The sequence below is a fragment of the Notamacropus eugenii genome, chromosome 3 (genome assembly GCF_028372415.1).
Source record: "Notamacropus eugenii isolate mMacEug1 chromosome 3, mMacEug1.pri_v2, whole genome shotgun sequence".
In the NCBI taxonomy this organism is placed as follows: domain Eukaryota; kingdom Metazoa; phylum Chordata; class Mammalia; order Diprotodontia; family Macropodidae; genus Notamacropus; species Notamacropus eugenii.
The window spans coordinates 370,750,237-370,775,713 of NC_092874.1; the positions used below are offsets into that span (position 1 = coordinate 370,750,237).

The 25,477-nt window shown below is 39.4% G+C and overlaps 1 protein-coding gene across 1 annotated transcript in view; it reads left to right on the forward strand.

Moving 5' to 3' along the window:
• Nucleotides 1-5,581: 5,581 nt before the first annotated feature.
• Nucleotides 5,582-25,477, forward strand: part of SLC12A2 (solute carrier family 12 member 2) — a 134,862-nt gene continuing 114,966 nt past the window's right edge. Inside the window, exon 1 of the mRNA XM_072597420.1 lies at nt 5,582-6,760. Coding sequence (XP_072453521.1) covers nt 6,002-6,760 — 759 coding nt within the window. The 5' untranslated portion in view covers nt 5,582-6,001. The remainder of the gene's footprint in view (nt 6,761-25,477) is intronic.

Genomic DNA, 25,477 nt, shown 5'->3' on the forward strand with positions numbered 1-25,477 from the left:
ACAGTTAAATAAAACCAATAATACAGTGCCCTCATTGGAAAGTGCATGCAACATTTTACATCTATACCACCCCCCCCCCCCACACACACAGACACAAAAACCATCTTTTAAAATGAACAGAAATTTATTTTCTGTCTCTCACCCCCCCATACCATTGGAAAACAAAATTTTAAAAAGAAAATTTCTTATAAAGAAAAGCATATTAAAGCAAAACAAATTTCCTCAATAGCTCTATGTTGTTATTATAAAAAAAAAATTAGTATTGGTTAAAAATAGATCAATCAATGGAACAGTTTAGGTATACAACAAAGAAAAGCAAAAATACTGAATACCCTAGTTTTTGATAAATACAAAGACCACTGTTATTGGGATAAGGATCCACTATTTGATAAAAAATGCTAGAAAAAGTGGATATCAGAATGGAAGAAATTGGAGTTAGACTAACACCTCACACTTTATTCAAAGATAAGCTCCAAATAAGTACTTGACTTGGATACCAAAGATCATATCATAAACAAAGTAGAGAAACATGAAAAAAACTATCAAATCTATGGAGGGGAGAAAAGTTCATCATCAAAAAGGATTAGAGAGCATCAAAGAAGATAAAATGGATAATTTTGATTACATAAAACTTAAATGTTTTTGTACACATATCAAATAAAGCAAAGATTAAAAGGGAAGTAATTAATCAGGGTAAAAAATCTTTGTAGCATGTTTCTCTGATAAATGTCTCCTCCTTCTCTAATAAACGTAGTATTGAGGAAATCTTCCTCTTAGAGGCTGGTTCCTAAACTTTTGACATGAAAAATCCTGAACCCGGAATTATCTAAAAGCTAACTCCCCAAGTTGGAAAAACCCACTCTCAGGATATCCCAGGCTGCATGCAGGCACAAGTCTACCTTTGCCATGTGCTTTGAGAGGAACACTGAATTGCTGTCATATTTTAGGCAGAGAAAGTTCATTTTCAGGAACTCTTGTGTTTAGAAAGATGTGAAACAACTAGGAACTTGAAGAACATAAACTTTTTTCTCAGGTTACCTTGACAACCACATGTACCACCTGCTTTTCTTACAGGTCATCATTAACTACTATGGGGGAGTGTGAGTGGGAGAAATACCCTCAATTGCTACCCTCTGGAAATAGCAAGGGAAAAGGTGAAGGTATTCTAAGAGCAGCTAGATGTCTTCATAGACCTTCCTATCGGAACTGCAATGCCTAAGCTACTTGTAAAATTGAAGAGAAATGATAAGGTTTGATGAAGGTTCTGATGGGTCTATCTCTCCTGACTCTCAGTTGCTTTGGAGGTAGCCCCATTTCCTGGGGACCAGCAAGGGCTTACTCTGCATGAAAGGTGCCCTTTAGATGCCTTCATAAATAAAGGACCATGACTTACAATCTCATAAGGTTGCTTATGTAACTCATCAAATCCTGGTCATTTCCCCTATAGGACACTTCTTTCACATAAATTCATCAAATCCTTTACTTTCAGAGTTGAAAGAAGTCTCAAATATTTTGTTTAATTCCTACATTTTACAGGTTAAGGAAAGTGAAGCTTATAAGTGACTTACCCAAAATTATACAATGAAGTCAAGGCCCTTTCCCCAAATCAGTATTCTTTCTGCTACATCACGTTTCTTTATGAAATAAATTTCTAAATTAGTCACTCTCATCTTTTAAAAATAATGTTTTACTGATTTTTTTGCTTTTATATTATAGTCATTTCGGGATATAACCTTCCAGCCAGAAATTATAATTCAACATGATTGTTTTGATCTTTTTTGGTTGTAATTAATGTATATTTTGTTTCCCATATTCCTACTACTTTATTTTGTACCAGGTTATGTCTTCCCATGCTTCTCTGTATTTGTCAGTTATTTCTTGAAGCAATACAATTCTACTATATTCACATACTACAATTTATTTCCATTCTCCAATTTTTCATTTGAATTGCCATTCTTCATTTGAATCGCCATTCTCCAACTGAGTAGCATCTATTTTTTTTTTTTAGTTCTTTGATAACAACAAAAATGAAGCCACAAATATTTTGCTACATATGGAACTTTTAAATTGTCTTTGCCCTCCAGAGGGCCTAGCTATGAAGATCTCTGGGTCAAAGAGCATGGAGACTTTAGTCATTTTCTTAGCGTAATTCCAAGATGGTTCACCAATTCATAATAATTCCTCCAACATTGAATTTGCGGGGTATGAAATGAAATCACAAAATTGTTTTGATTTGTACTTCTCGTTATAAGTGATTTAGGTGGAGCAAGTGTTAATATTTTGTTAACTATCAACTAACTGATTAGCTGTTAACAGTTTGCAATGTTTCTTTTGAGAAGTGTTTCTTCATATCCATTGACTATCTATTAGGGAATAGCTCTTGGTGGTATTATATATTTATTTTAGTTGCTGATATGTCTTAGATATCAGACTATTACCAGAGATATTAGATGCAAATATTTATTTCCCAATAGACTGCTTCCTTTATTTTAGTTGCCTTGATTTTTGTTTGTACAATAACTTTTCAATTTTGCGTAGTCAAAATTATCTATATTATTTTTTCTGATCATCTCTGTAACTTGTGTAGTTAAGCATTCTCCTGTTGGTCATAGCTGTGAAAGATACCTCATCTGGTTCTCTTCTAATTTCTCTATGATGTAATCTTTAAGTTTCATATCCATTTTAAGCTTATAGTGCAAGACATTGGTTTAAATCTAATTACTGCCAAATTCTCCCAGAATTTCCAAATTTTAAAAAATGTTCCCAGAAATTCCTGTCATAATTACCCAAGTAATTATATTTTTCAGTTTATCAAACACTGGATAATATTGAGTTCAATTGTTTCTGATTCTTCCTTATCTAGTCTGTTCCAGTGATTTCCTTTTCTATTTTTAATAAATCAAAAACCAAGTAGTTTTAATGATTCACCAATTTATAGTACAATTTGAGGTCTGGAAGTGCTCTTTCCCCTTCACTCCTATTTCTGTCTTTAGATTCTTTAAATTCTAGATCCTTTGTCCTTTCAAATGAATTTTGTTTTGCCCAACTTTATAAAATATCCCTTTAAAAGTGGCATTGGGACAGCTAGGTGGCTCAGTGAATAGAACACTGGTCCTGGAGCCTGGAGGACCTGAGTTCAAAGCTGGCCTCTGACACTTGACACTTAGTAGCTGTGTGACCTTGGACAAGTCACCTAACCCCAATTGCCTTACCTTCACCCCTCCAAAAAAAAAGAAAAAAGGAAAATGGCATTAAATCTGTAAATCAATTTAGATACTACCATCATTCTCATCACATTGCTATGGTCCAACCATGGGCAACCTGCCAGTTATTTTAGTGAGCATTTTGTAATTGTATCAACTATAACTGAGCTTGACTGTATCTAGGTAGACCAACTTCAAAATAATACACAGGTTCATACTATTTGAATGGGACTTTCCTTGGATTCTGAACATTTTCTTAGATTTCCTTTCTGCTATGAAATTTTACATTGGTTTTGGTGGGTGGGTGAAAATGTTTAAGAAAACTTCTGCTGTCTCTGCAACACTTCATAGTCTCCCACTTTGCCAAAGAAATGTTTCCTCACCTATTGCTCTAGACCAAGACTAGCCATTAACATATCACACAGCATTCAGGACTTTTTGCCCCTTGTATCTCACATAGTTTTGGTTTGAACTTTCGACTTAATTGGCGGAGAAAACTTCCAATGAATACATTCTACCAACACGGACTGGAATGTACTCTGCGGCTTAAAAGAGCTGCTTGGCCTACCCAGACCTGGTCCAGAGCGCCAGTACATGTCACAAGTACGGTCTTCCTGATTTAGGTCTTCCTGATTTTCAAGGCTGGCCATCTCTCCACTAAACCAAGCTGCCTGTCTTCCATTTACATTCTGGGGGCCAAAAGAAACATCGTTTTGATGGTTTTACTCTCTTACTTTGCATCACCTCCTACGTTTCCCAGAATTCCTCGTATTTGTACAATTTGCATAGCCATTTCCCAACCAATGGGGACTTGAAGTAGGCTTTGCTGCAATCCAAAATGCTTCTAATGGAGATCTTGGGGTAGACGCAGGATCTTTTCTTTCTCTTTCACCTCCTTAAGGCATATGCCCAATGGTGGATTTGGGGGTCAAAGGTTATACGGTTTAGTCAAGGTTTTCGCGAACAATTCCAAACTGTTTTTCAGAATGTGTGGAGGCGTTAGGGTTAGGGTTAGTAGCAGTCTTCTTAGTCGCTCCAAGTTACCATTTTTTACGTCTTTTTACAACTTTGCCTGTCACACACGCACATGCTACATTATAAAAAAGCAGGAAAGTCAAGTGACTTGTCCAGGGGCACCAAGATTTACACAGCCGCCCTCAGCCTGGCCAGTAGACAAGATGGCCTCTGGGATTCATTCCAGTTGTGAAGATTATGTGGAGGCGGTTTAATTGTCACAGATAAGGAAATTGCTTGGTATACTGTTCCATGACTAAACTCCCATGAAATCGCTCTATTTAAAACATCAGTTCCACGGGACGGGAGTCATTGGCAGTTCTTTGTTTTATTCCTAAAATAAACCGGGGTGGGGGGGGAGGAAGTAAGCATTCAATCCTATCCTATAAATGACCTCTCCACACCATGTGTGGAAAACTGAACTAAGTGCGAGGTCGCTCGATGGCGCGAGCACCATGGGTCGGAGCCCCAGGAAGATGCGGCGCGGGCTCCCGCTCCCACTCCCCCGCCTCTCGGCCTCCCTTCCTCCTTGGAGACAGTCTTTGGGGCGCCTCGGGGCTCTCGCGAGATTTCGCCAGCCCCGCCGGAGCGTGGCCACAACTTTGAAAAAGAAAAGAGCGAGCCCCAGGAGCCTCCGCGGTAGCGGGGCCGTCATCCCGAGAGCATCCGCCCCCGCGGCGGCGCGAGCACCAGCGCTAGCTCGGGGGGGGCGGGGGGGCGCGAGGAGAAGCCCGGTCCCTTCCCGTCCCTCTCCTCCCCCGGCCTCAGCCAGCCACTCATTTCCCTCCCTCTCTCTCTCTTTCCCGGGGCCCGAGGCAGGACCCGCTTCTCATCACCAAGTGGAGAGGAGGAGGACGGAAGGGGAGGTAGCTGCGGGGAGAGCGCCCGCGGGCTCTTGCCGCAGTTAGGAGGCAGAGGAGGGGTGGGTCCTGTAGTGCTTAGGTCTTGGAAGGTGGAGGGAGGGCGGTCTCCCTTTTGGCCCGAGGGGCTTAAAGGAATCTCCAGGGAGCCCCGGAGGCAGAAGCGGGAGTAGCTGGAGGCTGCAGCTGCTGGGGCTCCCGGCGGTCGAGTCGGAGCCGGCGCGCGCGCGGAGGGCCTGGCCGCGTGCGTGGAGAAGAGCCGGAGGCGGGGGGCGGGGTGGGGGTGGGGCGGCTGGGAAAGGGTAGGCCGGGTGTTTGGGGGTGGGGGCCCTGCCTGCGTCTCCTCGGTGGGGGTCGCCGGGTTTGAATAGTGGAGGGAGGAAGCTTCCTGTGTTCCGCCGGTTACTCGGGCGCTGCCGGGCCGGGCCTAGGGCGGCGCTTAGAGACCGCGCAACTGAGAGTGGAAAGAGGGGTGGGTGGGTGCGAGCCGGAGGGTACGGCCCGAGGAGGGAGGGGAAAGAGCTGAGAGGAGGGAGCTGCGGGCCCCGCCTCCCTCGTGTGGCCAGTGCGGCCGCGGCCCCGGCGGAGGCTTTAAACAGCCTCGACGCTTCCAACTGGGCCCCACGGCGATTCCTTCCCTCCGCATCCTCCCCCCACCCCCTCCGGCTGAGATTTGGGGCCGGCGGGGACCGCCTTGGGAAGCGGGGCCGCGGGCTCGCTGCAGCCCGGCAGCCTCCCCGGGAGAAGGACTCGGGAGGGCGTGTGCGGCTGGTGGCTAGCGGGAGGGCAGCGTCCTCCTCACCTGGGATTGCAGCGGCAGCAGCAGCATCACGCCGCTGCAGCCCTCGGCGGCTTGGGGCGGAGAGGGCGCCGAGCCTGCGGGGTTTGCCGGGGCGGCCGCGCGCTGCTGCGGTTGAGGCGGCGATGGAGGTGGGGCAGAAGCCACAGCACCCGGCGCCCTCCTCCAGCGCCCAGAGGCTGCCTGCCCCGGCCGGCGCTGAGGAGGCGCAGCGCGGCTCTGCCGCGGCCAGCCGGGTGGACCTGCCCGGGACGGCCCTGCAGGTCCAGGAGGATGCTGCGGCTCCCAGCCTGTCGGGAGGCGCGGACAGGGGCGGGGTGGCTGCGGCGGCGGGAGATGGGCTGGGTAGACCGCTGGGTCCCACCCCGAGCCAGAGCAGGTTTCAGGTAGATCTGGTCACTGAGAACGCTGGGCGAGCGGCGGCGGCGGCGGCGGCGGCGGCAGCGGCAGCGGCGGGGAGCCCCTCCGAGCCCCCGAGGGACGGCAAAGCCAGCGGCGAGAGCGGAGCGGGGAAGAGCAGCGAGGAAGCCAAAGGCCGGTTCCGGGTGAACTTCGTGGATCCGGCCGCCTCGTCGTCTGCGGACGAGAGCCCCTCGGACGCGGCGGGGATCGGGGGAGAGGGGACCAATGTCAGCTTCCAAAATGGGGGAGACACGGTGCTCAGCGAGGGCAGCAGCCTGCACTCGGGCAGCGGCGGCGGCGGCGGCGGCCACCACCACCACTACTACTACGACACCCACACCAACACCTACTACCTGCGCACCTTTGGCCACAACACCATGGATGCGGTGCCCAGAATCGATCACTATCGGCACACGGCAGCCAACCTGGGCGAGAAGCTGCTCCGGCCCAGCCTGGCCGAGCTCCACGATGAACTGGAAAAGGTGAGCCAGCCCCCGGCGCCTCTGCCTCCTCCTGACCCTCTGTCTCTCTTTGCTGACCATTCAGCGCTACCTCTTCCTTCCTCCCTGGTAAGGTGGCATGAATGCATAGTTTACTTGTTTCTTTGGAGCCAGATGTCAAGCTTGAGATTGCATGGGAATGGATTTATTCTACAAAGTTTGCCACCCTTTGTGCACTCTACCTAGCACTCTCTTTAACAGCCCCGTATGGTTTGTTTCTATTAACTCACTAATCTGCAACTGTAGTCCTTAGTTTTTAGAATGACCATAAATCTAATTGTTTTGTTCCGGAGAAGTAGGGTCAGTTGCTCAAGGCTAAAATGCAAAAGGATAAGGAACAATTTAGAGTTTGTGCCCTATTTATAGTTTTTATGGCTTAACTAAATCATTTAGGATTTATCCCGCTTGAGAATGTGGAGGTTACTCAGTCCTAAAAGAGAAAATCTGACAGGATGTGTTAGTGGCATGTGAATTATTTTTAAAATCACTTCTTTGAAGCTTGAATGTGCTGAAGATCACAGAAATCTTAAGTCTTAGAACATGCTGTTCTTGATAAATTAAACACATTTGATGGTAAACCCATTTTATTTGGGGAGAGTTTGGATGCAGAATATTTGTTTTCTGTTTGGTTCAATTTTTTTTAATGACTAGAGGATGAACTAACTAGGTTTGCACACGAAAAATATTCAGGAAGCTTTAGGGGAAAATATCCGTAGGAGGTAGTTTTAGGGTATAATATCCTTTGTGTGAGTTACTGTGCTCTAAACTTTAGTTTCTTGTTCCATCAATTCAGTTGCGTTATTGATTTGTATTACTAATACAATGTAATTTATATGGCAACTCTATAGCAATAAGTAACAGTTTATCCCTTAAGACCATAAATATTTAAAAATCATGTCTCTTTATGAGATTATTATTTGTATCTTCTGAATTAAGCTTCTGTAAAATCCCTTTTTACATTTAGCTTGGGAAGAAACCATGGTAGGTTGAAACCACATTTTTATTAATTTGTGTAAATACTTCCAATCCAGACAGTATGAAAGCACCTTGACCCAAAACATTCTTATGTTCTCAGAACCCTGGTGCAGTGTGTGGCTCCAGGTTCAACGGTGGACTAAATAATATGGTTCATTACAACCATTTCTAAGCCTGGAATAGTGAAGGAGAACCCCTTATGACTGGTTGTTTAAAAACCTAAGATAATTTGCTTTAAATTACTGTTTCTTTTTTGTTGTGACTTTTCTGGTGATGTTTACATTCTTAGTTATAAAGAATTTCTTACAAACTTTTGTTTTTTTTCACACTGCTGCCATCTTTTCTCTTCTCTTAGAAATACACATCTGCAAAGTTAAGATGAACTGGTCTGATGTTTGCCTCTGCATTGAGTCTTTACTTTTGTAGAAGTATCATAAAAATGAATGTCTAATTCATTGTTGGTGCATGATAATTTAGTTAAGTCCTAAACTTCCTTAAGAAGTCTTTTCCTTGAGAGCAGTTGTGTATCTTTGAAATGAAAATGTTTTTTTGTTTTAACTGAACCATCAGAATCTTGTGTCTTTAAGAAGAGAGAAAAATGTCCCTTGCACATTGCTTTTGACATATTTAAGAATTATTTTTCAAAAATGTATCAAGTTTTTGTTGTGTATTTTAAAACATTTTTTCTTTTCCTCCCCTTTCCCTCTATAAGTCAACTTTAAAAAAAATCTATGATTCTCTGGGTCCAAGTTCAAGCAAGTTTTGTTGAAATTAACTTGATATATAAAATTTGTCAACTTTTTGTTTCTCCAAGTAGTTTATCTACTTCATTAATTAGTTGTGGTTTCCTACTTTCCACCTGTGGGTCTAGTTCCAGACTGTTAACAGAAAAGTACAGTCAGAAAGGAGATGATGAGGAGTTGACTTGGTCATAAAACCACAAATAAAAAAGTCTTTGTGTAGCTAGTCTTAATAAATGGATTAAATGATAGCTAGCTGAGGCTTGGTTCTTCATAGAATTATGTAAATCTTACTTTCAGATTGGACAGTGCCTGTTTTTAAGCTTTCAAGGGTGTGTAAAAATATGACTTGTCTATATATTATGATTGCTTTTGTCCTCTGAGCATTTATAGTGAATGGCACTTAATCTTGCTTAATATAGTTTTGTCCCTCTCTTAACATCCTGTTTACTCTGGAGAGAAACCCTTTAAAACCCAAGGATTTAACAATTTTCCCTGCTCTAGGAAGAGGAGGAAGACCTTAAATTAGTTTGAGTACTCTTTTCCTGATGTAGAGTTGGTAATAGAGAAGATTTGTTTTGTAGAGGGTGAAAACTACCTTCTCAGTGCCTCCTAAATCAGACCTTCATAGAATAGTTTCATTATTTCTTTAGTTAAATTCAACAAGCATTTATTAAGTTATTTTTCATGGTACTGGGGATACACAGATGAAATAACAGTCTTAAGATGTTTATAATTCCCTTCCCCTTCCTCTTCTCATCCCCTCCCTTTTCCTTTCTTTCCTTCCTTCCTTTTCCCTTCTTTCCCTTTTTTCCTTCCCCTCCCTTCCCTTTACTCCCTTTCCCCTCCCTTCCCTTTACTCCCTCTCCCTCTCCCCTCTACTCTCCCCTTTCCTTCTCCCTCACCCCTCTTTCCTTCTCCCTCTCCCCTTCTCCTTCCCTCTCACCTTCCTTCCTTTCTTCCTGAATCTTTATCTCACCAAACCTGTAAGTGTGGGGCATTCACAAACCTGATTCTAATAATGATCACCATAGAAGCTTTGGCCTGTTCTCTTTTTGTGACTTGGGGTCAGTCAGTTCATCTTTCCTTAGCTTTGTGCTCCTCTCTATTCCCGGAGTTGCACTATATTTGTGGAAACATCCATTCCATATTAGCCCTCTGCAGTGAGGGAGTTAGAACACCAAATGGTAGGGGGACTGACACCATCTTGTGACGGAGTTCTGGAGCTAACTCAGTTCTTTTTCTATTCAATTATGGATCTAGTCCAATTTCTATTTCATGAGAAAACTTTATTTAATTGTGGCAGTTATGAGAAGACCTTATTGCATTGTTTGAACCTAAGAAGCTGGACTGCCTCTACATGCTGCTTAGAAGTTGTGCTGTATAAATCTAGTCAGGTCCAAAGACATAAGTTTTCTCACAGTTAGACATCTCTAGCCGCTCATATGTCTTACTAGAAAATTGGTCTTCTGCTTGTAAATCAGTTATTGTCTCCATATTCCTTTTGACTGTTCGTAGACTCTTGGTGGGGAATGGGACATCTCTTTTTATGATTTAAGGGAATTGTACCTGTTCACTCTCCTCTCCTAATTTGGAAAGCCCTTAACCTTTCCTCCAATTAGAAACAAGATTGCCTAACTTTGTATCCTGGTTAATTGTTTCCTTTAATTAATAAGTCTTATTTGATCAATTATTTTTAATGTATAAAAATCTGCCCCTCCTTTTATTTGGGATCCAGTGCCAAAGTAGAATAGATCTGGTTCTAATTTGTTAGGCAGTTGGCATCCATTGCTTAATAAACTGATATGCTTAGAAACTTGAACCTTTGTTTCCTCAGTCATTTCCTCGTTTACCCACCATAGTAATTCAGAACTGCAAAACTCAAGTGATCTACCAGCCTCTGACTCTCCAGCAGCTGGGATGACAGGCATGTGCCACCATGTCCAGCAGAGCACTATTTTTACCTGTTCTACCTTGCCACATGACCCACTCATCTTTTTCAATCTACCGTTCCCTTGTGACATCTTTTACCTTTATTCTTCTTTGAAGTTATTTATTATGTGTCGTAACCTGTTTAAACCTAGCAAGTGTCTCCGTTACCCTCTGAATCCATCTTATAAAAGCATTCTCTTTGGATGGTGAAATACTACAGATGCTTATATTGATGCATGAGATTGTGCTGGTTGTAGCAAACCCTAGAATGTTGCATAATCTCCTCGAAGCTATCCATAACTATTTAGAGTTTGTCTTCATCCATTTGATCTTTCCAGTGTGGATGGGCAGGCCAAATTATGCCTCCTGTCCCGATTGTTAGACACAGTAAATAAATGGATGGTAGTTGGACTCAATTAAAGAGGGAGAAGAGAATAAGACTTTTTGAATTGTGCTCAAGAAATTGCCAAGCTCTAATTACCTCACACTTCTCCATGACCACAGAGGCCCATCATTTTAATACCAGTAGTCTATCTGAGTTGTACAAGACATGAAGCAAAGTTTCCAAAGAAGTAAAAATGCATAATGTAGAGTACAGGTTAGAATGTGATTAATTGAATAGGACAGGTCATAGTGGCAGCATGAGGGTTCTGAGCAGGGAAGGATCATGAGGTAGGTTGGGGGCACCTGAATTGTGCCTTAAGAAGAGAAAGATTTCAAAAGACAGAGGTAAAAAGTCTTTTGTTACAGTATATGAACAGAGAAGGTATGAGCAGGGCAAAAAGATGAGGAAAAAACACATATCTCAGTTGACCTGGGAGAGGTGAAAAGAAATACTACCATGCAGTAGTGTAAAGTAAGGCCAGATAGAAGGAAGTTGGAGTCATGGAGGAGGGTTTTGAATGTCAGGCTAAGGGATCTGTATCTTTGAGTGTACAGCAGGAAGCCACTGAAAGTTTTTATGCATTAGGAAGATAACTTTGGCATGTATGTCTGGCACATGGCAGGGATTTAGTAAGTGTTTATTTGTCAATTGATTGGCATCACTATAAAGGATGGATTAGAAAGGGGAAAAGGATGGAGGCAAGGCAACCAGTCAGTTAGATTGTTGGAATAGGTCCGTTAAGAAATTATGAGGATCTGAACTAGTGTTGAGGCAGTGGTCATTGGAAAAGAGGGGACTGCTGGGAGAGTGCTCTCAGTTGTGGATTCTCAGAGGTAGAACTGACAAAACTTGGCAAGTCAGGGATGATTTTTTTGAACTTGGGTGATGCCATCAACAAAGAGATAGCAAAATTAGGAGGAAGGGAAGATTTTAAGGAGGCGTTTCAGTTCTGTACCAATGTAGAAGAAATGCAAAGCTTAAGAAAATCAAACTGAGGTCATTTTTTTTTTAATACACAAGAGAATTTCTGCAATATATCACTTAGTCTCCAGTGCCTGTAGGAGAATGTTGGAATAATTGATAATCAGAATGAAGAGTTGGAGGCATTGGTAAGACCCTCAGTCACCAAAGAATAATTTTTTTGGTACATTGTATTGTTCAAGGCACTTAAATCATGTACCACATCTCTGTCAGAGGTTCCAGTCCCTGTCTTACATTAAAAATGAAATTAATTTGCATCCCCTGAGCAATTGACAGTGAAGAGGAAATCAAGAAATATTTAGGCAACAAGACAATGTCAGGAACTTAAAATAATCTCACACAGGTAATCAAAATTTCAATCAATACTTGTTCATTTCTTCCTCACATACACCTGTGTGTATTCTGAGTGCCATTGTGTCTCATTAAAGTATATATTCTTATTAAGTGTCTTTACAATATTTTGGCTTTTGTCCCTGTTATTTTATATGTAAATGTACTTGAAAATATAAAGCACTTATTTGAATTGGCTCCATAGTTAACTGAAGTATATCTGAACCTGTAATTAAACTGTGATATTGAAATAACTGTTCTTTTTTTTTCTAATGGAAGAAATATTATACAGTGGGGAAAGCTACTGTTGACAAAGTAGTTTTTACCGTTGGCCCTGCTGCCAGACTCTGGATAAGTGCTTGTTTGAAAAATGTCTTATACAACTTAACTGGAGCTTACTACCAGATGCTTATTGGACATTTCCAACTGGATGTTTAGTAGGCATCTCAACCTCACTGTATTCAGAACGCAGCTCATTATCACCCCATTCTCCCTAACCTCTTATTCCAGTTAAGTGTATCTGATATCATTTTAGTCACATAGGTTTACCACCTTCTAGGATAGTAGATTTAGACTTCGTATCTAACTCCTCCTCATTTTACAGATAAGGAACCTGAAGCCTACAGAGGTTAAATAACTTGTCCAGGTCCCATAGTCAATAAGTATTTGAAGTGGAATTGAGCCCAAGGTTTCCAGATTCCAAATGAAGCTCTATGTTCACTATGCCAAGTTGCCTTTCATTATCCACTCTTCTCTCTTCTTCACTCCTCTTACTTTTCACTTGCCAGGTTTTAATGATTCTGCCTCTTACATCTTGGATCCATATCTTCTCTGTTCACACCACAGCCATCCTGGTTTAGACCCTTTTCACCTCTAATTACTTCTAATTTTTCTCCATCTCCAAACTTTCTTTTGCTATTTCACTCTCCACACAATTACTAAATTGACATTCCTAGAGTTTGAATCTGACTATGCCACTTACCTACTCAAGAAGCTGCAGTGGCTCCCTTCTGTTTTTAGAATCAAATGCAACCTTCTCTTTTTGGCATTTTAAAGCCCTTCATAATCTGGTTCCAGCTTGTCTTTCTAGGTTTATTACATATTTTTCTCCTTTGTGCCCTCTGGGTTGATCCCTATATAGATTTTCCAGCTTTGTTTGCCCCTGTGCCTTTGCATTCCTGCCATACGTTCCTTACTTTCCTCTGTGTCTTAGGGATACCTAGGTTACTTCAAATGGGCACAAGTTGCTTCTTCCTACAGGAAAAATACAGTGGTCTGCCCCGCCCAATTGCTAGTGGCCACATCCCACAAGAAATTACTTTAGATATCTATAATAATCCTTTTCCAGGCCCTCATTAACTTTGTTGCCTGTTTCTGAGGCTAGCCAAATGTATCCTCTATATGTCTTATTTGTGCATGGTTATTTGCCTGTTTTCTGCCCCCTTAGAAACTGAACTCCTAAAGAACAGACTGTTTTGCCTTTCTTTGAATCCTCAGCTTTTAAAACAGTGCCTGATACACAGTAGATGATAAATGTTGGTTGACTGACTTCTGAATTTACTTTTCTGTGAACATATTGTTTTCACCTTAATAAACTCCTTGAAGGCAAGTCAGGCTTCCCCCCTTTTTTGTTCTCTGTATCCCTTTATTCTAGCACAGTTTCTAATACTTGTCTAGTGGCTTAGGCTTCAACTTAAACTTAACAGTGAGTTTCATCAATAAAAATTACCTTGTTTCTAACTTTCCGTACACTCTTTGTATTGTCTTGCCTGTGGCAGTCTTTTTTTTTTTTTTTAAAGCACTGGTTAGTAGTTATTTCTTCTCACTTTTATTCTAACTGTGCTTAGCATACAGTTGGTACTTTGCTAAATGCTTCCTTACGAAATGACTGATTTTAAGAAGCCCATGTGCTATTTTATAGAGGAATTATTAAAACCCCCTTCAAATTCCATGTCCCTTTGAAAATCTTTGCTTGTTTTCTGAGGATTAATTAGTCTATTTTGCAGCAATTCAGTTCCTGGTATTTTTGTTTTCAGCCATACTTTAGAGCTTTAGTGAAGTCGATCCAATTTCATTTTAGGCGTGAAAGAGCCCTGAAATACTTTGACTTTCCCACATATATAACTGCAGAATTTTGTCTTAACAGTCATTGAAGTGTACTCTTTAAGGTGTTATGTAGCTCTTGTACTTTTGCTTGGAGTAATTAACATTAACTCTTAAATACTACAGAATTAAAAATAAAGATTAAAAATAAAAAGAAAACATTGAAACACACATCTGTGACATAGAATCCAGCACTCAGATGATAGAAAACTAAATATGGAGAAATCAACTCAGTTCAGTTTTATTTCATCATTGAGTCAACCTACTGTCATTAGAAACACAAATATGTGCCCATTGCTATCACAAAATGAAACCATTTCATTATTATTTGTCCCAAGCAGTTTACATATCATTGTAGGGAGATAGAAAATAAACATTGATTAAATGCCTACTACTGTGCTGAGCACTTTACAAAATATCATCTCATTTGATTCTCACAACAACTCTGTGAGGTAAGTAATATTATTATGGGTTTTATGATTGAGTAAAGTGGGGCAGACAGGTTTTAGTGATTTGCCCAGGTCACTGCTAGTAAGTGTTGAATCTGAACTTGAATCTTCCTGACTCCAGGCCCAGCACTCTGTTCACTGTGCTACCTACATGCCTCTGTACTGAACATAGCAATATATTTATTTAAACAGTCACTGCAAAGGTAAAACATATTCAGTATACCAGTGAATCTGTGATTTAATTAATAAGTTTTTTTCTCTCCACTTAGTTTATAATTCATCCATTCCTTCTCATCCTGTGTGATTCTTTCTGTGTTCTCCCATTGATCCTTCTAGAAGGAAGATCTACCCAGTGTGTTGTGGGCCTTCCTCCTAAGTCAGGCATTCTTAACATGGGGCCCACGAACTTCTTTTTGCACATTTTGATAACTTTTAATCAAGTTGGTTTCCTTTGTTTTTTATTTTGGGTATTCATTTAATGACATTCTGAGGTGTCCATAAAAGTTAAGAGGCCCTTGCTTAATTAAGGCCTTGTAAAATTATGTGGTCCCCAGTTCAGCTATTACTTCATGGCTACTTCACTTCCTATGTTTCTTTTATGCCACTTATTTTATCTATGTCATCAGTGGAAGTATGCTGCATCATACACAATCTCTACTATGTTTCTCTCCGTTGCCTTTTGGATGATTTGCAACTGTGATTCTTTGGAAAGTGTGGTATTCCAAGATCAACAGAGACTCTTTGCCAACATTTGTAGTTAAAAAAAATTCTTATGTCATGGAGAAACTTGAGATCATTGTAAGCACTATGCATTTTATTAAATATTAAATATTTTTGTTAAATATTCACCCTAAATCCTTCCTTGTGTTCAATTCTGGACCCAACTCAATTACTAATCAACAGATATTAATTTACTAAATATTTACTATGCTCCAACTACTTAGATCTGTGTGTATATATGTATATATTTATGGGGCAGCTAGGTGGCACAGTGGGTTGAGTGCCATGCCTGGAATCAGGAAGACTCATCTTCCTGAGTTCCTTCCAATCTGGCCTCAGATACTTAATAGCTGTGTGATCCTGGGCAAGTCATTTCATCCTGCTTGCCTAAGTTTCCTCATCTCTAAAAATGAGCTGGAAAAGAAAATGGCAAATCACTTCAGTATCTTTGCCAAGAAAACCCAGAATGGGGTCACTGAGAATTGGACATGACTGAAAATGACCAAATAACATATCTGCGCACATATACATATATACATACATATCCATACATGTACAAGATATGTGGAGAGTAGATGAAAGGTAACCTTAGAAAGGGAAAACACTAGCGGTTGGGAGGACTGGGAAAGACCTGCAGAAGGTAGTGTTTGCACTTAGTCTTGAAGGAAGCCAAGAATTCTAAAAGACAGAGGTAAAATAAAGTAAGAGCATTTTCAGTACAAAAATACGGAATAGAGGATGAAATGTTGTGTGTGAGGAACAGCAAGTAGGTGACTCTAGCACAATAGGATGCGCTAGAAGACTTTTCAGTCTCCTCAGTAGGAAGAATCTAAGATGTAAAGAGCTTAAAGTGACAATAGTTTGTGTTTGATTCTAGAAGTAATAGGAAACCATTGAAGTTTATTCTGGAGAAGGGGTGACCTGGTTTGGCCTGTGTTCAAGCAAAATCACTAAGGGAGCTTTGGGGAGAGACTTTGAGGGAAGGAGAACAATTGGAAGGCTGTTGTAGTAGGAGATAAAGGGCCTGAATTACAGTGGGGGCAATATGAGTGGAGAGAAAGGAAAGGTTGTGAGAGATATGAAGAAACTAATAATGTATTTGGAAACTCAGTGGATATGTGGGGATGCCCAGAGTAGTGTAAGTTTAGGTGACCGGAAGGATGGCGATGCCCTTGACAGTAATAGCAAAGTTTAGAATTTGAAATGCCCATTCAATGACTGAGGGAACCTGGCACAATTTACTTTTTGTCCTGTGCTGCTTCGGTATATTTTCTCTGGACCAGTCATTGTAGTTCAAATGGAGCCAGTTCAGGATGCCTTTAAACACAAATCACCTGGCTTTCATTGAATGGCTTGTGTGTAGCAGCTTCCCTCCCCCTTCTCCTCTTTTCCCTCTCTAATCCCCCCTCTTCCCTAGGCAAAGACCAAACTTTAAACCCAGTTCACTCTGGAACTCAGTCCCTGCCCTCCTAGTGCAGAGTGAATGAATGTAAATACTAAATAGTAACTGTTTCTCTTTTGCCCAGGAACCCTGTGAGGGTCTTCCCTCCCAGTTTGATTTTTTTTTTTTAATTAAAGGGGCCATACCTTGAGTAGCTACTAAAAAAGGCTTATTCATTAAATAGGCATATCTCATTCAAAGGGAGAATCTGAAAAGACCTTAGCCTAAAAGGGCCAGGATCTCCCATTGCATCCTGGGCCATCTCCAGCCCTCCTGATGAATAAATATCAGGCCACTGTACCCAGATGACTCTGGAGGAGAAAGTAAGACTGATGACCTTACACAGCCCTCCTTCACTCAAATCGAAGTCAACTGCAAGTCATATCATCATCTTGATGTCATGGTGCTCTAGAATGAAGAATAAATACACACAGTAGCCCCAACCCAAGCTTCTATGGCTCACTGTATAGGTTTTGTAGTTTAGAAAGAGAGAAGAGGGAGTTCTTAAGTGTTGTCGGAGGTTTGAGAGGAAAAAAGAGTTTGACGTGCTACTGTGTAGTGTGAGATACAGAGAATTGATTTGAATTGAATTGAAAAGAGAGAGTAGGTTTGCCTTGATGCAGTAAGGACCCAGTTAAAATGGGATAACATGAATTTTTTTCTGAAATTCTATCTTAATTTTCATATGTCTTAATCTGTACTGTGAATCTTTTACCACTGTATCAGGAGGTGGATAACATGTTTCATCACAACTCCCCTGAAATTATGTTTATCAGAGTTCTTAAATCTTTAAAAATTTTCTTTATACTTTTTGTACAAATTATTCTCTTGCTTTTGCTCACTAAACTATGCATCCGTTCATACAAGTCTTTCCAAGTTTCTTGGAAACCATGCCTTTCATCACTTCTTGTAGCACAATAGTATTCCATTACATTCATTTAATGTAATTTATTCATTTATTCCCCAGTTTGTTGGCACTCCTTCAGTTTCCAATTCTTTGCTACCATAAAAGACAACTAAATATTTTGGTACATATGAGTCCTTTTCTCTTTCTTTGATTTCTTGGGGATATAGTAGTAGTATCCCTGGATCAAAGGTATACACAGTTGAAAAAGTTTTCAGTCATAGTTCCATATTGCCTTCTAGAAGGGTTTGGACAAGTTCACAGCTCCACCAGTAAAGTGTTAATTCACCTATTTTCCCATAGCCACCCCAGTCTTTGTGTCATTTTCCTTTTTTGTCAATTTTGCTTATTGATAGGTGTGAGATAAAACCTTTAGAGTTGTTTCAATTTATGTTTCTTTAATTATTAGTGATTTAGAGCAGTTTAATACAAAATGTTCATGCTGCTATTGATAGTTGGGATTTCTTCCTCTGAAAAATACCTATTTGTATCCTTTGTCATATGCTTCATATCAATTAGGGAATAGCACTTATAAATTTGAATCAGTTTCTTAGAACTGTGGCCTTTATTAAAGAAACAATGTAAAGATTTTTTTCCTCGTTAATTTACTTTTCTTCTCATTTTAGCCTCATTTGGTTTTGTGAGTGTAAAACCTTTTTAATCTTATGTATTCAAAATTGCCCTTTTTATCTGATGTAATCCTCTATATCTCTGTTTGGACTCAAACTCTTCCCCCATCCATTGATCTGAAAGCTAATTTGTTTCTTGTTCCTCTGATGTCACCTTTATGTCGAACTCATGGACTCATTTGTAGCTTTTCTTGTTGTAAGATGTGGGTCTGTATGTAGTTTCTGCCAGACTGTTTTCCAGCTTTCCCTGCAGTTTTTGTTAAATAGTGAATTCTTTTTCAAATACTAGTCTACTGTGCTCATTTTCTTCTGTACATTGCATACTCAATCTGTTCCACTGATCAACTTCTTTATTCCTTAACCAGTACCAAATTGTTTTGTATTGTAGTTTGAGATCTGATACTTTAAAGGTGTTCGCTTCCCACTTTTTTCATAAATTCTGTTGAGATTTTTTAATTTTGTTCTCCTAGATACAGTTGGGTATTTTTTTTAGCCCTATAAAATAATCCTTAGGTAGTTTGATTGGTATGGCACTGAATAAGTAAATTAATTTTGCTAGTATTGTATTATATTAGCTGGACCTACCCATGAATAATTAGATAACATGAATTTCTAATGACCTGTCCAGTCTCTGCCTCTGCAGGACTTCCTCCAGGTGATGATGGAAAAATAAGTATTTGGGTTTGATAAGAAATGAGCAGAGATAAAAAGAAAAAGAGATTGTAGGATGCAAGGGTAGTGTAAGAGTGGAACTTATATGTGGGGGAGAGGTTATAGATTGGAAGTGGATGGGAAAGTAAGTGCACACAGAGTTAAGAAAGGAGAGGGGTTTGGTCTTCAGCAGTTGGAGCAGGTATTACTGGAATGGGGAGATTATGGGAAAAGGTGTGGTGTATGCTAATCATTGGGGATCAGTCAACCAATGAGCGTTTAGTAATTGTTTATTGTTACAAATACTGTGCTGAGTGCTAGGGATAGTAGAAAGAAAGATGCAAAGTAACAAATCAAATACGATAAAAAACAGACTAGATGGACAGTTACCTTAGTGGAGGTGATACTATCATGTAGGAAACTCAGAAAAGGCCCCTGGGAAGAGGTGACATTTAAGCTAAGTTTTAAAGGAAGCAGGCAATCCTGAGGATCAGAAGGTGGGAGGGAGAGTATAAGAAGCAGTTAGTGTGAGGGCACTGAGAAGGGAGATGGAGTGTCAAAGAAGAGCAAGTAGGCCACTATGACTAGAATGTAGAGTTCATGGAAGTTTAGACAGTAGAATGTAATAAGATTGGAAAAGTAGAAAGTGGCCATGTTGGAAATAGTTAAATGCCAAAAAACCCCTCAGATTCTATACTTTATCTTGAAGGCAATAGAGGATAGTTATTAAATAAAGGGAATGACATATTAGACCTGCACTTTAAGAAGAAAGTGACTTCTTTAGCAGATGTGTAGGGGATGATTTTGATTTGGGAAAGACTGAGCCAGGGAGACTTAGAAAAGAAAATTTCTTTGAGAGGGGTTATGGAGAAAGAAATTAGAGAGTTGGCAGCTAATTAGATTAGTGAAGTAAGCAAGAGAGAAGCATTATAGTTGACACTGATATTACACACCTGGGTAACTGGGATAGTGGCAATAACCCTTAACAGTGAGAGGAAAGTTTGGAGGAGAGATAGGTTTGGGGGAAAGGTACCTAATTCTGTTTTGGAAAAACTTAGTTTCAGATACCTATGGGACATCCAGTTCTAAATGGTAACTGGTGATACAAGGACTCAAATTCAGGAGAGGGATTAAGGCTGGACTTACAGATCTGCATAGGGGTGGTAATTGAATCCATGGGCACTGATGAGATCATTGTGTAAGAGAATATAGGAAGAAAAGAGAATATATGTGGTAAGCTTATAGTTCCCAGAAGAAGGCAGGGGATTAGAAATTAAAGATTTACTGTCAAAGTTGTATTGTAAGTTTCATCTACATGGCCTACTGGCAAGAAATATTGTACAACAGTAGAAGGCATCCACAAGTCTGCCTCATGGCAGGGATGAGCAGGAGCTGTGACCAAAGTGTCCTTGAGCCCCATCAACAGGCAGTAGATACTGTGTCTTGAGACATCTGGAAGTTTGACAAGGAGACAAGAAGTAATGTTGTGTCCCCCTTCTGCCTCAGAATCCACCAGGACTTGGTTATGTTTTACCCTTTGGGACTCAATGACTATTTGTTATGAAGCACTAACCCAGTAGGCCTCTCATCTAGCATGTCATAGGGTAGTGTGCATTTTTCACACATTTAGTTATTCAAGTATTATTGTTAAGCTTTTCTATTTTGAGTAATTGTGGATGTTATTGAGGAAGCTTTTATATGATGGAACTTAACTTTTATAGGTAGTAGCCTCTAGTTTAACAAAATACAAAAAGGACAGAATTTGTCTTCCCCCGGCAGAAGTCAGCTAGGTGGTACAGTTGATAAAGCATTAGATTTGGCATCAGGGAGACCTGAGTTCAAATTCTGCTTCAGATACTACTAGCTCTGTGATCCCAGCTTCAGTTTCCTTATTTGTAAAATGAGAATTATAATGGTACCTAATCTTGCAGTTACTGAGAGGATCCAATGAGATAACATTTATAAAGCACTTGGCAAACTCTAAAGTTTGCAGTCTCTAAATTTCTATTGTTGTTATTTATAATCAATTGAAATTTAAATCTGAGATAAATGAAATCAGATACTCCTTACTGGTTTTAGTCAGAACCTCACTACCTGTACAAATGAGGGGGGTGGGTTACAATAGATTTTTATATTTCAGGTTATCCCAAAACAATAGGAAAACTTTGATTTTTAGTGTAATTGAATGCTATTACTTAATATGAATCTGACTCTTCTTGGGTCTCTGACCTCATGAAATAATCTCGATGCTAAAGTAACTTTTCTCCTCTGTCTTCTTCCTATTATGCAGTTGTTTTATCAGCAGTGCTCTATGTAGATAGGATAATTTAAATTATCATAGCATAATTTAAAAAAAGAATCAAAAGACAAAGAAAAATTGATCTCAGATCATTGGGCAGACCTTATCTTATAGTGGACAAAACTGAGAACTAGTGAGGATAAGTGATTTTCCTTCAAATCCCACTAGTAGAGTCAAGATTCTTATCCAATTCCTATTCCAGTGCTCTTTCTACAGTACTACAAGAAGATACTGGCTTTTGAAGTGAAATGGAAACATTTTAATTGTGCAGAAAATTCAGTATTTTAGTGGTATTGGTTTAAAACTTGACTAGTTAGAGTTAGTGATCATTGAAATACTGGTTTGGAGGAGTTAGTAAAATGACCCATCTTTTCTGTACTGTCACCAAGAACCTGTGTTACCCTAGGGCCTAGACTATTCTTCATTATCTTGGCCTCAGTTTTCTTATCCAGTAAATTAACTGGACCAGATGACCTCTTAAGATCTTTTTACTCTAATAGTATGATTCTAGGTGACTTCTAAGGTTCTTTCCAGTTCCAAAGTTTTAAAATAAAATATAAATAATATAGAGTTGGAAAGATAATTTTGTTTGTTATATTTGCTTTCTTTGCTTGGATTTGACTTGTGATGATTTTTATGCTAACACCCAGGTGGAGGGGGAGGGTTACCAATAATGCCATTTAATTCATTATAAATAGAGGTGAGAAAAGTTATGACCCATCACTGTAGTTTTTCTTTACAGCTCAGTGTGTTTCTTAGGCACTATAGCTTTTTGTTAAGAATAACTTTTCAACTGATTTCAAAAAAAATGCCATAGTAAACTTTTATATGGCACCCAATTGTGTCAAAGGCTTTCACATTATCCTATCTATATAGGTATTATGTGTACTTTGGTAGATTGACTGCCATATATTTTATGTAATTTGTAGTTATTTTCAACAGATCTTCCCTTTCTTTTATTGCCACTAGAATTTTGTTATTATTGTACAGAAGAAATGCTTTTGAGTTTTGTGGATTTATTTTAAAAGTCTCCATATTTGGGAAGCTTTCTCAATTAGCTTTGTTGATTTCCTAGACTCTTCCCAGCTACTGTGATATTAGGAGAGAGAAATAATTTTCTCTGCTTTGCCTATCTTTATGCTTTTAATTTCTTTCTCTTTTGTTTTATTGCTATGGCTAACATTTCTAGAACTATGTCAAATAATACTGGAGAAAGGGATATCCTTGCTTTACTGTTACATATATTAGAAAGACTTCTACAGTTTCCCCATTGTATGTAATGCTAATTCTTGGTAGAAATATTTTGTCATATTAAAAATAGGTGCTTCTTATGTTCATGTTGTGGAATTTATTTGCTTTACTGTATTTTAGCATAAGAGTATGATGTGATATGTAGATGCTTATTTCCAACCTTCAGGTGAGGAAATTGAGGCTTAGAGAGATATCTTCCATGTGGCAGGAATTTAATATTGAATTAATCTGACCTGAGTTCATTCAGCTGTGGTGTAGTGAGTTGGAAGGGTATTTGTGGCCTGGTAACATCTGGGAGGTCACTTCACCTGTCATAGACTTCCTTTCTTCATTTGTAAATAGTGATGATGTTTTCATTATCTAAAGACAAGCTGTTGTAAAGAAATATTTTATAGGCTTTAAAGCACTTCTGGATGTAAATGATTGTCAAGTGGCAGAGAGTTAGACTTCTACTTGTACCAAGAAATAGAGCTAAGAGCTGCAGAGAGACAGTGTTCTGCTTGTCTTACTAGACTTTCCAACAGCTGTGCAGGAGCTCTTCTGTTTCATCAGCAGGTTCCCCTCATTGCAAGTTTACCAATAGAGGACGGAGAGTAGGTTCAGAATATTGTAGAGATTCTTATTAATGCACAAGGTCTGTTCTGACTTTTGGGTAAAGTTGCACTTTAACAGTGACAGAGCAACTGTCAGAACCTGATCCGGTGCTACAATAGAAAAAAATGCTTGCTTTAGATTGAAATATTCTGGGTTGAACCCTACCTATGTTGCTTACTCTCTATGTGATTTTAAGCAAATCCCTTAACTTCTGTTTTCTGACTCACAGAACAGCTGGATTAGATAACCTTAGGTTCTTTCTGGATTTAAGACCATGATCCTATGATTCCTCATTCCAGTTAGGTAAAATAAGAATAATATATTGGAGCTGCAAGATGGAGGGAGTATGGAGTGGGAGGTCTTGGTTGATGGGATAGTTATCTTTTCAGATCCTTCCAGCATAACATCTGATTCTGTACCCTTTTCAAGGATATATAATTGGATGCTAGCAAAGAGGGTAGGATGGAACTTATGGCTCTCAATCTAATATTCTTACCCATAAGCCATAGTTTGAGATATTAGACAATTGCTTTTGTGGTCAAGATATTTCTTTTGAAATTAAAACTGTATTATCATTTTTGATTGTGTTCTTTTTTATGAGTTTAAAAGTATCAAAAATGAAGTTTTGATTATCACTGATTTTAATTTTAATTAACTGATTTTAATTTTTAAAAAGATTTTTAAAAGTTGAATTTAGAGATTTCTATTTTTAATTAAATTAGAGTAATTAAAAATTGGATAAATTAATTACCTATTTATTTGAATTTTAAAAAAAATTTAGATTTAAAAATGAGGCATCCCCATCACAGTGAAGTAATAAAATGTTTATAGTAATTAAAAAATTTGCTTACATCTTGCGTTACACTTTCAGCACACTGTGCTTAAGAAGTCAGAGAACATTTTTGTTTTAAGTTATATCTGTCTTTTGATTTTAAGAATTTTTGTTTTTGTGTTTACTTGTGCCCTTTTATGCTTTGCTGCTTTTATAATTTCTTTGGCTGATTGTCCTTCGTCATCTCTTTTGTTGATGACAGTGTTTAGAGATAAAAAAAGTTTTGTCTTAAGGATTGCTTTGACTGTAGCCCCAAACTTCTAGCTTGTTTTGTTGCTGTAATTTTGCTTTGATAAAATTATTTCTATGATTTGTTCTTTAGGAATTTATTATTCGGTCTCCATTTATGAGTCCTTCCTTAATATGCCACTTATTGATTATAACTTCAATAAAAGTTGGTCAGTAGAATACTATTTTTGTGTTTTTTTGCATTTGTAAGTTTTTTTTTTAATTTTTTAATTTTTTCTATTATAAAGGCACCTTACAAAGCTGAGAAATGTGTACGTCCGTACCAGTTCACCTTCAATAATCTCCAAAGGTCTATTTTTCCTAAAGTTCTATTTAGTGCCTAACCTCTATCTTTTTTAAGGTTTGTCTCAGTCTGAGAAGGGCTCGTTGAAGTTCCAATTATATTTGTGCTATCTTTTTTTCTTTATTATTTGATTAGCTTTTCTTCTAAGTACTTTGATGCCATGTTGTTTGGTACACATATATTTAGCATTTGTATCATTCAATTATTATGTATGTTGCCTTTAAGCATAATGTATTTTCATGACTTCTCTCTTAACCATGTCTGTTGCCTTCTATGAAGTCATGCTTGTCAACCCTTCTTTTTGGATTCAGCATAGGCTTAATAGCTCTAATGTGCTCTAGCCTCACATTTTAACTCTGTGAGTCTTTATGCTTCAGATGTATCATGTAAATGGCATTTTATTGCATTCTGCTTCATAATCCACTCTGTTACTCTCCTCAGTTTTATGGGTAAGTTCTTTCCTTTCACAATTGTGACTATAAAATATGCTTTTCCTTCTGTTATATAGAAAACACCAGCCTGCACACTTTATCTTTGATGGGCTTTTTGGTGGGTGGGGGCTCCTGTTCTTACTCCAATTTGATTGCCCTTGCCCTGCTGTGTTTTAGGATGGGGTAACTAGGTTCTGGTTCCTGTTTCTGTCTTCTTCTGCAACTCTGGCATAGGAGAGTGTAGGTGGGCCCAGAACTTCCTCAACCCATGGATTTTTGACTGTCCTAGTGACCTGAAATGGGCCCTGGCTTTTGCCTAATTTCCCTTGGTTCAGTCACCTTCTTGTACTTAACTTTGTCTCTAATATGATCCTGAGTAGAGATCCTGGCCATCTTCAGGCGTCCTAGAGAGCCCTGAGTGAGAATCAGCTGCTGTGTACCTCTAACTTTTTGTCCCTGAGCAGTCATTTGTAAAGAAGTGTCTTTGTTCTTTGAGACGTGCTCAGTCCTGAAATAGGCT